At 41.2% G+C, this 12,742-nt stretch overlaps 1 protein-coding gene across 1 annotated transcript in view; it reads right to left on the bottom strand.

The window, feature by feature from the left end:
• The window catches only part of ASPSCR1 (ASPSCR1, UBX domain containing tether for SLC2A4), a 54,252-nt gene extending 41,516 nt beyond the window's left edge, over positions 1 to 12,736 (bottom strand). The window contains exons 1-3 of the mRNA XM_026084104.1: positions 12,667 to 12,736; positions 11,186 to 11,300; positions 5,020 to 5,120 (exon numbers count right to left, since the gene is read on the bottom strand). Coding sequence (XP_025939889.1) covers positions 5,020 to 5,120; positions 11,186 to 11,287 — 203 coding nt within the window. The 5' untranslated portion in view covers positions 11,288 to 11,300; positions 12,667 to 12,736. The remainder of the gene's footprint in view (positions 1 to 5,019; positions 5,121 to 11,185; positions 11,301 to 12,666) is intronic.
• Positions 12,737 to 12,742: the final 6 nt, after the last annotated feature.

Raw genomic sequence — 12,742 nt, 5'->3', positions numbered from 1 at the left:
TTTTATTTCTCACTCCCTTCCCCTTTACATTTCCAACCCACTCCTCAATCTTTCCAAAATTCATGCTTTTCCCTCTACATCTACAGGCATATCACTTATTCATCCTCACTGCAGCTTGACTAGATAGTAACTTCTCTAGATTCCCACATAAATACATTCCACTCTCCTCAAAACATTATCCTCTTCTGCCTTGTCCACCCAATTTAGCGTTTCATTACTAAATTTATTTTGCTTACGTGGTTCAACCACAGAACTTACTTTCAACTTCATTCACTGTCTCTGAGTTTAAGCTTATCATCATCTCCAAAACTCTCCAAAATCCTTCTCTCCAAATTCATCCTTAGTCAAATATGACACAGTTCCTGCCCCTTCCACTCTGCTTATTCCTTTACCTTGCCCATCTACATGTTAAGATTCCCAATATCCTGTGTTCTCACGCAGTGTCCCATGCACAGTACAACCCCTCCTATCCATCCCATTTGTTGCATACATTACAGTTCTTTGCCTTTAAAAACAAGTATTCAAAACTTGCAGTCCCTTTGAAAAATCACATGATTGAACCAGAAACAGACCCCTGTAGAGTAGAAAAATCAGACAATTGTTACGCAAGTATGACAAAATATAAAGGAAGGAAATTAAGACACTTGTAGGTAGGAGAAAGCTTTCTATTTACAGGGTTCCAGCATTTTGTTGTGGTAAACTGGAAAAGATCACTCAAAATTAGGGAGTTTCCTACCRGGCACAAGCTACTGCAAAGTACTTCGAAAAAAAGCAAAGGAGGACTCAGAGACAAATAGCACAGAAAACAACCCCTCAAAAACCAAGCTATGCAATGAATCCTCATTATTTTAGAGTTTCTGGGTTAGGAACCCAGAACCAACAACCAACCAACCTTATACAAAAATGACCTGAAAATTTTATGCAAACTGCCATGTAGCATGGAACACTGTCCAGTGCTAGATTACGCAAGCTCATGCTTGATCTTGTGACTCAAGACCGAGGCTCCTAACTCCCACAGTCATTTTGCAGCAGTAACTCAGTAAGTTCTAAAGGCCCACACCTGATGTGGAAAGGCAGAAAAAAATCTTGCATCCCGACTGGAAGCTTGGAACAAAACAGCACCTAAGACTACCATTAGCACACCATAGCAGTCTGTATATGCTCGGACTTTTCCAGACAATCCAGGACAGCTAGTCATCCCTACCTTATTGCTAGCATTGATGCTTCCAAGCAGGACTAGCTATATCCCTGCAGAAATCCTGCATCCGGGGAAGGAACATCTGATACATTCTCAAAAGGAAAACTAGATAAAAGAGCACAAAATCAAGGACTGCTGAACCAAGGAGGAAACATTACAGACAGTTTATAGCTTGCAGTTCTTCTCTGGAAACACAGAAAGGGGCAAAAACAGCCAGAGGAACAAAAGCTTAAACCTCAAGTTGCCTGTCTATCAGGAAAGGTGAATGAACACCATTTAGGAGGAGAGAAGCTGAAGCACAGTGGAACACACATCCTCAAACAGACCCATAAGAGGGCAAACTAATTGACTAACATAACCTCACTTCATTCACCTTTCCAAAACTTCTTTCTACTTCAATCCAAGGAACAATAGGGATTGAAGAACCTTCTTAAAATGTGTGGAAAAATACCTAAACATAGTGAACAATACCACAAAAATAGCAAAGAGTCATAGTCATAGTCAAAATTGTCTTCAATTGTCCAGACTGCAATCACTGTCTATGTGAAACAGTCTACAAAGGGGCTGAAGCTGCCAGACAGGCAAGAGTGCGAGACAGAAAAGCAACAATGCTCCCATGCCTGATGCTAAAAGGGTGTACATCGCTTGTGCCCTCAACCAGTCTCTGCAGAACAGACTCAAAGCAAAGATCCCCGAGAGACTTATTTTTGTATAACTCTGGGAAACCAGCAGGCTCCTCCTCCAGCTGCTGCTAATCCATTACATGCATTCACTGAGGCAAGCACACACATCAAACACAATGTCATTTCTTTGATGTGCTGTTCTTCAGAAGGGGAACGGCAGGCAGATTAGATTCCTTCATGTAGTGATCTGACAGGGCCTGTAAACATCTTGTGCAAGGACTGCCGCACGCTGAGAGGAGGAGCAGTCTGGAATAGCTTCCAGACCTTCTTCAGACCCAATTAGCCAAGATGGACGCTGGAGACCCAGGGGAAATTCCAGTGGATTTAGCATACTTCCCCTCACGCACTTACAGCAGCTGAGCATTCCAGGAAAATGTTTCCAACTGGAAAGTCCAAGGAAGGATTCAGCAAAAGTCAACAACTAGTTGACTAGTTAGTCAGCTAAGTCAGTACACACCAGAAAGCAGCACAATTCATGAAATCTATATGGATGGCTATATAGATCCAGCTCACTATGTGATTAAGTCACCCCCAGCATCTTTGCCACTCGTTGAATTTAATAAGTCTGCAAATACCATTCAACTATCTGAACTCAGCTTCCAGAGGGCAGAAAAAAACAGCTGTATCTTATGAATTGAAGCTAATAATGCTTAGCACTCTGTGGCAGTTAAATTCTTCAAAGAGCAGTATGTACTTTAACTAGTAGTGTTACAATAACCTATAACAAATAAAAACACTCCAAAGGAGCAAAATTATATAAGAAAGCTCAAATTTTAAACTAAGGAAATAATAACTAATGTGTGAGAAAGCCACATAAGGGCTATTTATCACTATCCGCAATTACCCCCCCACCAGTCTAGCAGTTCCCAAACTGCAACAGACACGTCTCCCATAGGACAAAGTATGTTGTAAGGTACAACAGGGGCCTTAAAACCATTCAGAAAAATTATACCTGACTTTCGTCTCCCCATTCCCTTCTTGCCTACTCCTTTCCTCTTTCCCACCTCAAAAAAAAAAAATCTTACTCTCTAGTGTCTACATGAAGACTGTCCTTTCTGACTTAAGAGTAAATGCTATAGAATAGACCTGGTCCCCAACCATTAAGGAAAAGAAGAAAAGAGGAGAATGAATAAGAAACACATTTATATAGTTCTAGGGTCACTAGACTACCTCAAGCATTTCCTCAGATTATGGTTTGATGGATGATACAAAACACTGAGTAGCAATACTGACATAAGCCATTTCTACCCATCATGCTGCTTCCCTCTTTTGTACCATTGTTTCAGATACACTACACTTTTCACAACTGTCTATGAGAGACAAATGTGAACTGGATGAGGAAACTGATCTATCTGAGAGAGAACACAGAAGAAAAATACTACTTTTCAGCTGAATCAGCTACTTGAGCCAATTCCCCCACGAAGCTACACAACTACTGCCACCAGCACAGAGAAGGGAGGCGAGGGGAGTTAGAAAGGAGGGCTGGAAGCAAGCAGTAACTGTTCAATCCACTGCTGCCACCTAAAGTTGCTTCTGACCTGCCTCCCACCCCATGATCCCAAATCCCTCCCTTGGGCCAGCACTAGGCACTTCTTTGATCTTGTTATGAGCCAGTCAGTGGGCTAAGCTGGCAGAAAACTAACAGTCCACCAATGGAAGGTTGGAAGATTTAGCTCCTCTGTCCTGGAAACAGCTCCAGAACAGCTCCAGGCACTCAACTGTGCTACCCTGATTTGAGAAGGTACCTTTAGCCAATTCAACCCCACCCAGTACTTGGCCACCTGTGCTTTTAGGCTACTTCAATTGCAGTATAGAATAAGCAACTTCAAACTTCAGTGAAAGTAATTTATGCTAGTACATATTAGTCTGCAGTGTGGGCTAAAACATGCCTGTAACTGGTCAGTTACTATGGCTCAGCTGCCAGGTGATGACCCATCATTTTGCATCTTGTAACTGTATCCTAAAAGGTTGGGCTTATCTGAATGCTACTGCACCATCACTCTTCCTGGTGATCACTTATTTCATAACTTTTTTAGTACCACAGCCTTGGAGACTTCAGATGTTGTGACATAGAAGGCTACAGTCACTTTAGATGAGTATTTAAGTGGTTTCAGAAATTAACAAAAATAGTTTCTAGTTACACAATACTGTTGCACAGTATTTGTACAGTGAAGTAAGAGCTTCAAATGCAAAAGTAGTTCTTTTGTCAAGTTAGAAATAGCCTGGAGCAACTGGCAGAAGGTGAGAAATTAAGAGAAAGAACAAGGTAGAAAGACAGGATTGAAAAGACATTTTATCATAAGATAGGTAAATGCAAACACAATAGAAAAAGTTGAAATTCTGTTCAGAATAGAATGGCTGTCACAGCTTAAAGACTCTGTCCTTCAAGCCACCAAAAAAAAAAAAAAAAAAAAGAGTCTTTGGAGAAGAGTTTGTTTGACATTTCAAAACAATACAGCATTTTTAAGTCAAAACTAAAGACAGAAGGAAGCACTGAAAGTAGACTGGACTCAAATAAGATGACTTCTAACCCATGTATATATTTAAAAAATGTAAACCCAGGCAGAACATGAGACCAATAATAGCCTAGAAGTTCTTCTATTTAAATAGGATCTAATCAGCCATTTGAAGATGCCACATTAACCTCCTGAGAGCTTCAGATTTCCTTGAAGAACCTACACAAATCCCAGCCCCAAAAGCCATAGAACATTGATTAAAAAAGAACCCCCTCCATCACATGCAACTGCAGAGTTGAAATGCAGAGCAGAGCAGGTGATTAAGTTGATCTAGACTAGTTTTTCATCTCTGGCAGTACCTAGCACTTCAAAGAAGTTTGTGTAAAAGACAGGTGCAGTAACATATCTGGGTATAGTTTCTTCCTAGCCTTAGCAGTTTCTTCACAGTTTATGCCCTGAAGCAGGAGTGCTACTCCAGGATCTAAAAACAATAATGAAACTATGGATTGTCAAATTTGAAAGAGCAAGGGAAGATAAGTATGTGTGTTGTAAAGGGAAAAATACATTCAAATAAAGGCTAATTCTACAAATCCGCAGGTTTTAACTGGATCACTCTAATGATGACTAGCTGCTGTCATGCAGGAATACATCCAAACAAGTATTTTTTCCTTGCATTGCTCACCTGGTCTTTGCAAAATGGTTGAGAAGCTCCCACAAAGTCTGTTGACAAAGAAAGGTGTCCTGTAAACGGGAGCCATCATCTAAATGTAATGCAATCCGAACCTATAGGGAAAATACACTGGATTAACCTGAAAATTGAAGGAAACTGTTTCTCACAACAACCTTTTCTTCAAATATTTCAACTATCTGTAGAACCTGTTGTCATAAAGATGTGACTTCCTTCTCAACACTTGCTGCAAATGATTACATTAGTTAAAAAATGCTGAAGGGTATTCAATATATTGTTTTAGAAATTGGTATTTAGAATAATTCTATTGTAACATGAATATAAATGTTAAAATTTTTAGTTCTCTAGTAAAGAGCTTCATTTGGACAGTTCATTAGCATTTCAGTCTTCTCTCACATCACTGAAGATTTAACATAACTGTATGACTTCAGTTAATAAGACTTACAAAGTTCCTTTCTGAGTCCAAGCCCATAGTACCCATTCAGCACTGCAAAAAAAATTACCACTTCAGCAATCTCACATGAGACATGTTCCTCTCATCTGGACAATCTATAACATATTCTCAGGCAGCAGGAATGCATTGCATGATTCTGGGTAGAAATATTTACAGGCATATCAGACAACAGTTTTTAAACTTTTATACTGCCAGATCTAAAGTTACATAGCTAAATAAATATAATATGAGGATAATATGAGGATTAGAACTCAAATCTCCTAACTCCAGTCTCCTGCTCATATTTGTACTGAACTACAATGCGGATTGCACCATAAAATACAGAACTTAATCTCTAGATTAAATCAGTCCACAAGGGAAAAACAAAAAAAAAAAATCGCGATTGGATTTTTAGTTCTTAGATCTTGAAAATACTCTTCTTCATAGTTATCAATGAACTAAAAATATACATACAATCCAATGAGCTGTTAATTCTACTTTCACAACAGAGCACGTATTTGGGGAAACATTTAGGAGGTCAAACTAGGAAAATAGTCTATAGATTAAATCATGTTCACATCTGACCCAATTCTGAGCAATATTGCAGTTCAAAACTATTTACTCTGCAACTTTAGCACTATTTTGTGTCAATCTAATGCCTCAGGATTTAACTCAGAACTCTGCTGTGCCTCATACTGTACAAACATACCATGTCTGTTCTAAGAGCTTACAATTTGAGTAAACTAGATGTAGAAATTGAGACGTATTACTGGGATAGCTCACTGTTGTTCCTAACTCTGTCTACAGAAACAGCAGGACAAACAAGTCTCACTGTAACTCAAACATCCACCAGCCTGCCCAGTATAGCTATCCAAGGACATCTCCACACTCTAGACTCCATTTCTCTGTGAATTATCTCAAAGAATTCTGGAGGACATCCATTTGACTACAGATTTTTTTTTTTTTTTTTTAAACAGACAAAGTATATTCCTGGCTTCCAAATAATCATAAGTGACAAGGAAAAAGAGGCCCTCATAAAGAAATCTTCTCTTGATTCAGAAGACAGAGAATAGAAGAGTCACACTATGTTCTCCAAATAATACAATGTTTGTAGAGACCAAAAAGCACCTCTACAAGTTCAGTATAAGTTGATCCTCATTTCCATAATCACATAAATTCACAGTCAAAGAGAAATCACAAATTCACAGAAATTTTGAGGATGAGGTGTGGCTAGATAGCCTCAAAGAGCCTGCAGAATCTAAAATTTTAGCTTCAAAAGAAAGAAGAGAGACAAGCATAAAGAGCACATTTCTGAATCTCTGGACAGACTGGAAGCAAGCATATCTGCCAATTATTGAGTCAGAAGATGCAGGGAAAGAATAGAAAGGACTCGGGCCAAAGCCTATGGAGCTTCCAAAGAAAGGAAGCAGGAGTTCGGAGGATCTTTTGGACAAGCAATTGGAGAAAATCAAATGAGAACAGGAGAGGTCACACTCCTTAAGTCAAAAGAAGACATGTTCACAGAAAGGTGCTCAAAAGTACTGAAAGCAGCCGACATTGCTGGGGAAATAAGGTTACAGTACTCATTCTGAGTCTTGGCTTTAAAAAAGTCATTGGGAACTCTGAAGAGAACAGTTTCAGTGCAAGTGTCAGATTCATCCTGCAAAAAGGTCCAAGGCAAAATTTGAAGACTAAAGATAATGACTGTAGGTAGCACATTTGGTAAACTTAAGTTGAAAGAGCTGGAGAGGGCAAATGGCAACACAGGTAGATTTTCTAAGACTTCTGTGGTATTTTTACCCCAGTTTTCTGCTAGTTGCTCATTTGTCAACATAGCAAAACAAAGAAGCAGGGAGAAAGCTTAATCACCACAGTAGTTCTGGATTCAGTTCAGGATAAAATGAATGCTGGAATCATTATCTCCTCTCTAGGAGTCAGTTCCACAATGTGAGATCTGCTTTTCTGAAGATTCACTCACTCCTTCAGCACTTTTCAGCTTACACACTGTTCTAGCAGGATGTGCCAAAAGTGGTCACACTCTCTAAGGAAGAGAATAAAATCTCACGTAACATATCTGTTTCAGAGGATGCTGATTAAAATGTCAGATCCTGACCTGAACTATATTCAGAGAAAGATCAATGCAAGAATCCCAAATAATGGGATCATACCTTGGGTCTTCACAAGCAATTGAGATGTTCTGTTTTACACCAGCTGAAACTTTACAGCAAGGGATTTCACAGATATATAGAATGAATTCCAATAACCCAGACAGGAGGTCATGAACTCATTGATGCAGCTGCATAAACTAAAATACCAACACAGAGCTCTGCAGACTAAGCACTGATTTGGGAAAGAACTTCCCTGAGGCAGAACAAACAGCATATTTGCACATCGATACAGAGAAACAATGAACATGGTTCAAATCTATCCTTTTTATTTAAGATTTTGAAGACCTAACTAACTATTATTGAGTCCAAAACGACTACACATGCAACTTGCAACTCTCTAATGCTTCCTAACTACCAAATTTTAACACACAATTTAAGAATAAAACAAAATCTCAAAAATAATTCCTGGCTTTCAATTATCGTGCTCTTAAACACCTGCAGACAGCATTAGAAGAGAAGGCAAGGGACAGCTGCCTGTTCTAACAAGCTTTTCCAAATCCAGAGAGTGAAAATTCACATTCATGAGCAAGTGCTCATGCAGCTTCTACATATTCTTCTGAGAATTGAGGAAAAAAATCCAAAAACAAATACACTGAGGACAGTCGTGAAGAACTTTAAACTCCTAATGACTCCGAGGGAAAAAATCTAACACCTGGCCAAGAAAGGGAGAATGGCAAAGCACTTCAAACTGTAATCCTTACCTTTTAGAAAATATTCAGTCTTCTTTCTCAAAATGACTACTGCTTTAAGTATGCCAAATTAGCTGACCTGGCTAAAAAAAAAACAAACAAAAGTACCTATTGGATAGTATCTAGTGTTTCTAGTCAACTATGGTTTTCTGAAGTCCCCCAAATCAGCCTTATTCAGAAGTCTGGGAAGGACATAAGACTAGGACACCAACAGGAGTTTTCTTCCAATTTGAGTTTTCATATGACACTACCAACAACCTCAGTGCAAAATCTTTTTTTTTTTGAAGAGAGATATATGAAAAAAATAGACACCACACACTCCAGCAATCTACAGTGATTGCCTTGGTGGACTGTGTTTGTCATCTACCTCAGCTCCTGCATTCACAGGACTGCAAACTATGATCKGCTGGAGCCAGCAATTTTTCTGCATGAAGTGGCATCATCAGCAACTGGCCAACAGAACTAAGTAGTTTCATCCCATCACTAATATGACCTGCTGTTTTTTCAATGCTGAAGACAAGCCTTAGATTATTCTCAGCTACAGCAGAGTGATGACAGCTGACATCACCATTCTATAAGAATCCAGCCCAGAAATTCAGACTGCCAGTTGCACCAGTTTTTGGGCAACAGTTCAAAGCTAAGCTTGTCACAAAAATCGTATTCAGTCAATTAGAAAATAAAAGTCTTTTTAAAAATCCCCAGCTCTATATAAAATATTACAGAGACCAGAGCCAATTATTTTCTAAGTTTACAAACATATAAGCAAAAGGCTAACGGCTTTACTGCTAGAACTGTACTGATGGTGTCCCTAGATCACCTGCCATTGCAAGGGGAATTTGTTCAACTTTGCACTAAAGACATGTCTTCCAGGAATCAAGGATTTTTACAAGCAGAGGCAAATCCAAAAACACTCTATTTTTAAAATATCAGATCTGCTGAACAAATCAACGATTTATCAAAATCTGTATTCTATCTCCTACTACCAAATGCTCCACAGGAAAACACATCTATTTCCATGCACATTATCTCAAAGGAGCTGATAACAGAAGGCACAGAAGCACATTCACCCCAACACCACCACCACCAGCCTGTATGATCGAGTCCACAGGTTGACTGCCCTTACATTAGGGCATAACACTAGTGTCAATTCTAGTCATGGAGTTATCCAGCTGTTTTAAACTTCCTGCAGTATTTGACATTGATTCCCTGTGGCAGGGAATTCTTTCAGTCAATTGTATTTTGTACAAAGTATTTTCTTGCATTGACCATAAAATTCTTCCAAGAAAGATCTCTGTTCTGAGCTTATGGGGCAGTAACTCTGTTTAGACAGCACCCTTGACAAGCTTATCTGCTGTCTTTTCTTTACTCTTTAAAATAGCAATGAACAGTCCAAGGGAAGCCTCACTCCTGTAGACTCTTCCGCTGAAACACAATGAAACAGTAACAACTTAAACTTTCCTTAACTCTTCTCTTCTGCAGCCTAAGCAGTGATTCCAAGCTACAGCCTCTCTCATATGCACAGCCCTTCTCACACTTTCTGATATACTGGGTGTATCTTCTTGGAAAAAAAAAAAAATCATTGTTTTCCTTCAGTACGACATCCCTCAAACTGGATCTAAATGTCAGATAAAGTCATCACTGTACCATTTTGACAGAACCGCTTCTCTCTGGAACAGAAACTCARTGCCATCATAACCCTTTGTAACTAAAAATCACAGCAGATGCTACCAGCCTGTGGTTTTTTTAATTATTATTTTTTTATTAAATACGTCATCTGGAGCTCAAACTTCCTTCTGCCACAAAGTCAGAAAGAAAACATTAGTGCGCAAAACAAAGCACAAGGAAGTTTTAGAAAGAGAAACACGGACAGCAAGGATCCTAAAAACTACACAGCACACCCACAATGAACGAGAGCAGAGGTTCCAAAATCTTCTTACAGCGTGAAGTTCACATTTCAGCATATATACAGGTTAATGTTTGTGCTAAGGTAACTGCCTGTAATGAAGCAAGACTAACATAATTCAGAAGTCAGAAATAAGGGATTAGCATTAACAGACCCAAAAACTTTCCCCAAATTTGAGAAACTCTGTATTAGGCAAGTCAGTAAGAAGAGGGATTGCTGTTAGTGATAGACAAATCTTCATTTGCAGACTGCTTAAACAAGACCATACATCATTTTTATCACACAAAATGAAGTGTTTATGCTCATTAACAACTATGCATTGTTTTAAAAGTTATGCCTCCAGCTACTATAATGACATGCATAAAAAGATTTTTAAATCTTGTAAGAACAAATGTGACAAACATTCTTACAGAACAAAGCATCCATAAGCACTTTGCAAATTATACTGAAAAGGCATATTCAGCCACTGCTAAACACAGCATACCTCAGGAAAAAACTCTAAAGCTGTGTGAACACGTTGTGAACAGCAATGCTGGGAAAGAAGCAAAAGAGCTGCATAGCAGGAGAAGCATAACAGTTTGATATTTTAGTTAAACCTTATAGAGGCAGACTATTACAACTGAAATAAAAATTAGGAGAGAGAACTAAATTAATAACTCAGCTTCTGAGCAAAGTCATCAGTGATTTTTAAGGTCTTACATATTTATGATTATTAGTTTTTCACCTCCCCAAAAGAGCCCCCTATCCTCTAGCACAAAGCTGCAAATCCACCACTGTATGGCCTGTAAGCAAGGACTTCAGCTACTGAATTACTCCAGACTGGTTTCCACCCCCAACTATTCTTTGGGTGGTCTTCCACTGAAGCACTGGCCAAGCCTAATCATTCTCTGATCATTATATCTCACAAGATCATATCCAGCATGACTGAAAAGTGAATAAATCAGGTTTTGTTGTGAAATGGACATACCGTGTTTCCCATTCCCACTCTGTTACGAGAGACTGGCACCATTTCCAGCTTGGCATTGTTGGGCAGCTTGGCAAATCTCCACTGCAGAGAGAGATCCAACATACTTCTCTGAAACCTGAAAGAAGAACAAACCCAATGAAGACACCAGGAACCATCACATCCCACCTTCAGAACACTTCGGGGACAGGCAATGGTGCAAAGTCCTGGTCCAGAGCTAGAGAATTCTCCATAGGATGACTAGAAGCCATGGAGTAGGAGTCTGCAATGTACAACTGGTAATTCAGAAAACGGTCATCAAAAAAATGATTCTGCATACCAAAAACCTACAGTTTATGGAGGTCGCAGATTTTACAAATGGTCATATATATGTCTCCCCTCAGACTTTAAGAGATAAACAACAACTCAATACACATTCATGCTTTGTGTTCAATGCTAAAATAAAAGAAACTTTTTTACTGTCAGTCAAATGAGTAACTTCTTGATTACTATACTGTAATAGTCAAAACATAAGAGAGGGAAAGAGTCTTATCAAACTGTGAACTAGCAGAAGTGTATGTGTATGGAGGGGCATTTTCATGGAAGTTACACAGGATCTCAGTATCCATCCCAAAAGTGAAGGGAATTTTAGGTGGGAAGATCTGCACAGGATAATTTAAACAAAATTAATCTGAACCATACCATATGGCTATCTCTTCCTAGTGAGGACCATACAAATAATTTCCTCATGTATCATCACTTAATACCCGCACAGCTATGGCAAAGGTGAAAACAAGGACTAATCTCAGCCAACAGCTTACGGACTGTTTAGGTTCCTCCAAGACCATCAACACTCAAAGCACAGCGGCGCCAAGTGATTCCCTCCACCRAGCGCCCCCCGCAGTTTCAGGAGGGGGCTCCCGAGGCGCTTGGCGCAGCGGCGGGAGGAGGCGCGCAGCTCGGCCGAGGGCACCACGAGAAAAGGCTGCAACCGGCTCCCGCCAGGAAGGGCCGCAGGCCCCGGCGCCGCGCCGCTGGGAGACTGGCGGGCGCCGGGGGGGACGAAGGAGCCGGGCCCCCCCGGAGAGAGATGGAGAGGGAGAAGAGGGAGCCGGGCCCCCCCCAAGGGAGGGGGGGAAGAGGGAGGAGGGAGCCGCCCCCCCCCGGAGGAAGATGGGGAGGGAAAGGGGGGAGCCGTCCCCCCCCCGGAGGAAGTTGGGGAGGGAAAGGGGGGAGCCGCCCCCCCCCCGGAGGGAGGCGACCGGGGGGGGGCTAGGCCCTGGCGGGGGGGAGTGACCAGGCCGCGGGCACCGGGCGCGCGCTGCCCTGACGAGGCGGCTGGCGGCTCCGCAGCGCCGGGACCCGCCCTGGCCTGGCCCGGCCCGGCCCCGACTCCAGCCCCGGCAGGGCAGCGCGGGCCGGGCGGGGCCTCTCCCACACGGCGCGGCGCGGCGGCCCCGCTGGGCGGTGGCGGCCGCTAGAGCGGCCCTAGGAGCGAGACTCACTTGAGGCCGTACTCGTCGGGGCTGGCGCCCTGCTTCCTGCAGACCTCCTCGAGGATCTGCCGAGAGAACCGAGCCG

Source organism: Apteryx rowi, unplaced genomic scaffold (assembly GCF_003343035.1).
Source record: "Apteryx rowi isolate R43461 unplaced genomic scaffold, aptRow1 scaffold_626, whole genome shotgun sequence".
NCBI classification, from domain to species: Eukaryota; Metazoa; Chordata; class Aves; order Apterygiformes; family Apterygidae; genus Apteryx; species Apteryx rowi.
Note: the sequence above shows the minus strand (reverse complement) of the source record. Positions and strands in the feature narration are given on the sequence as shown.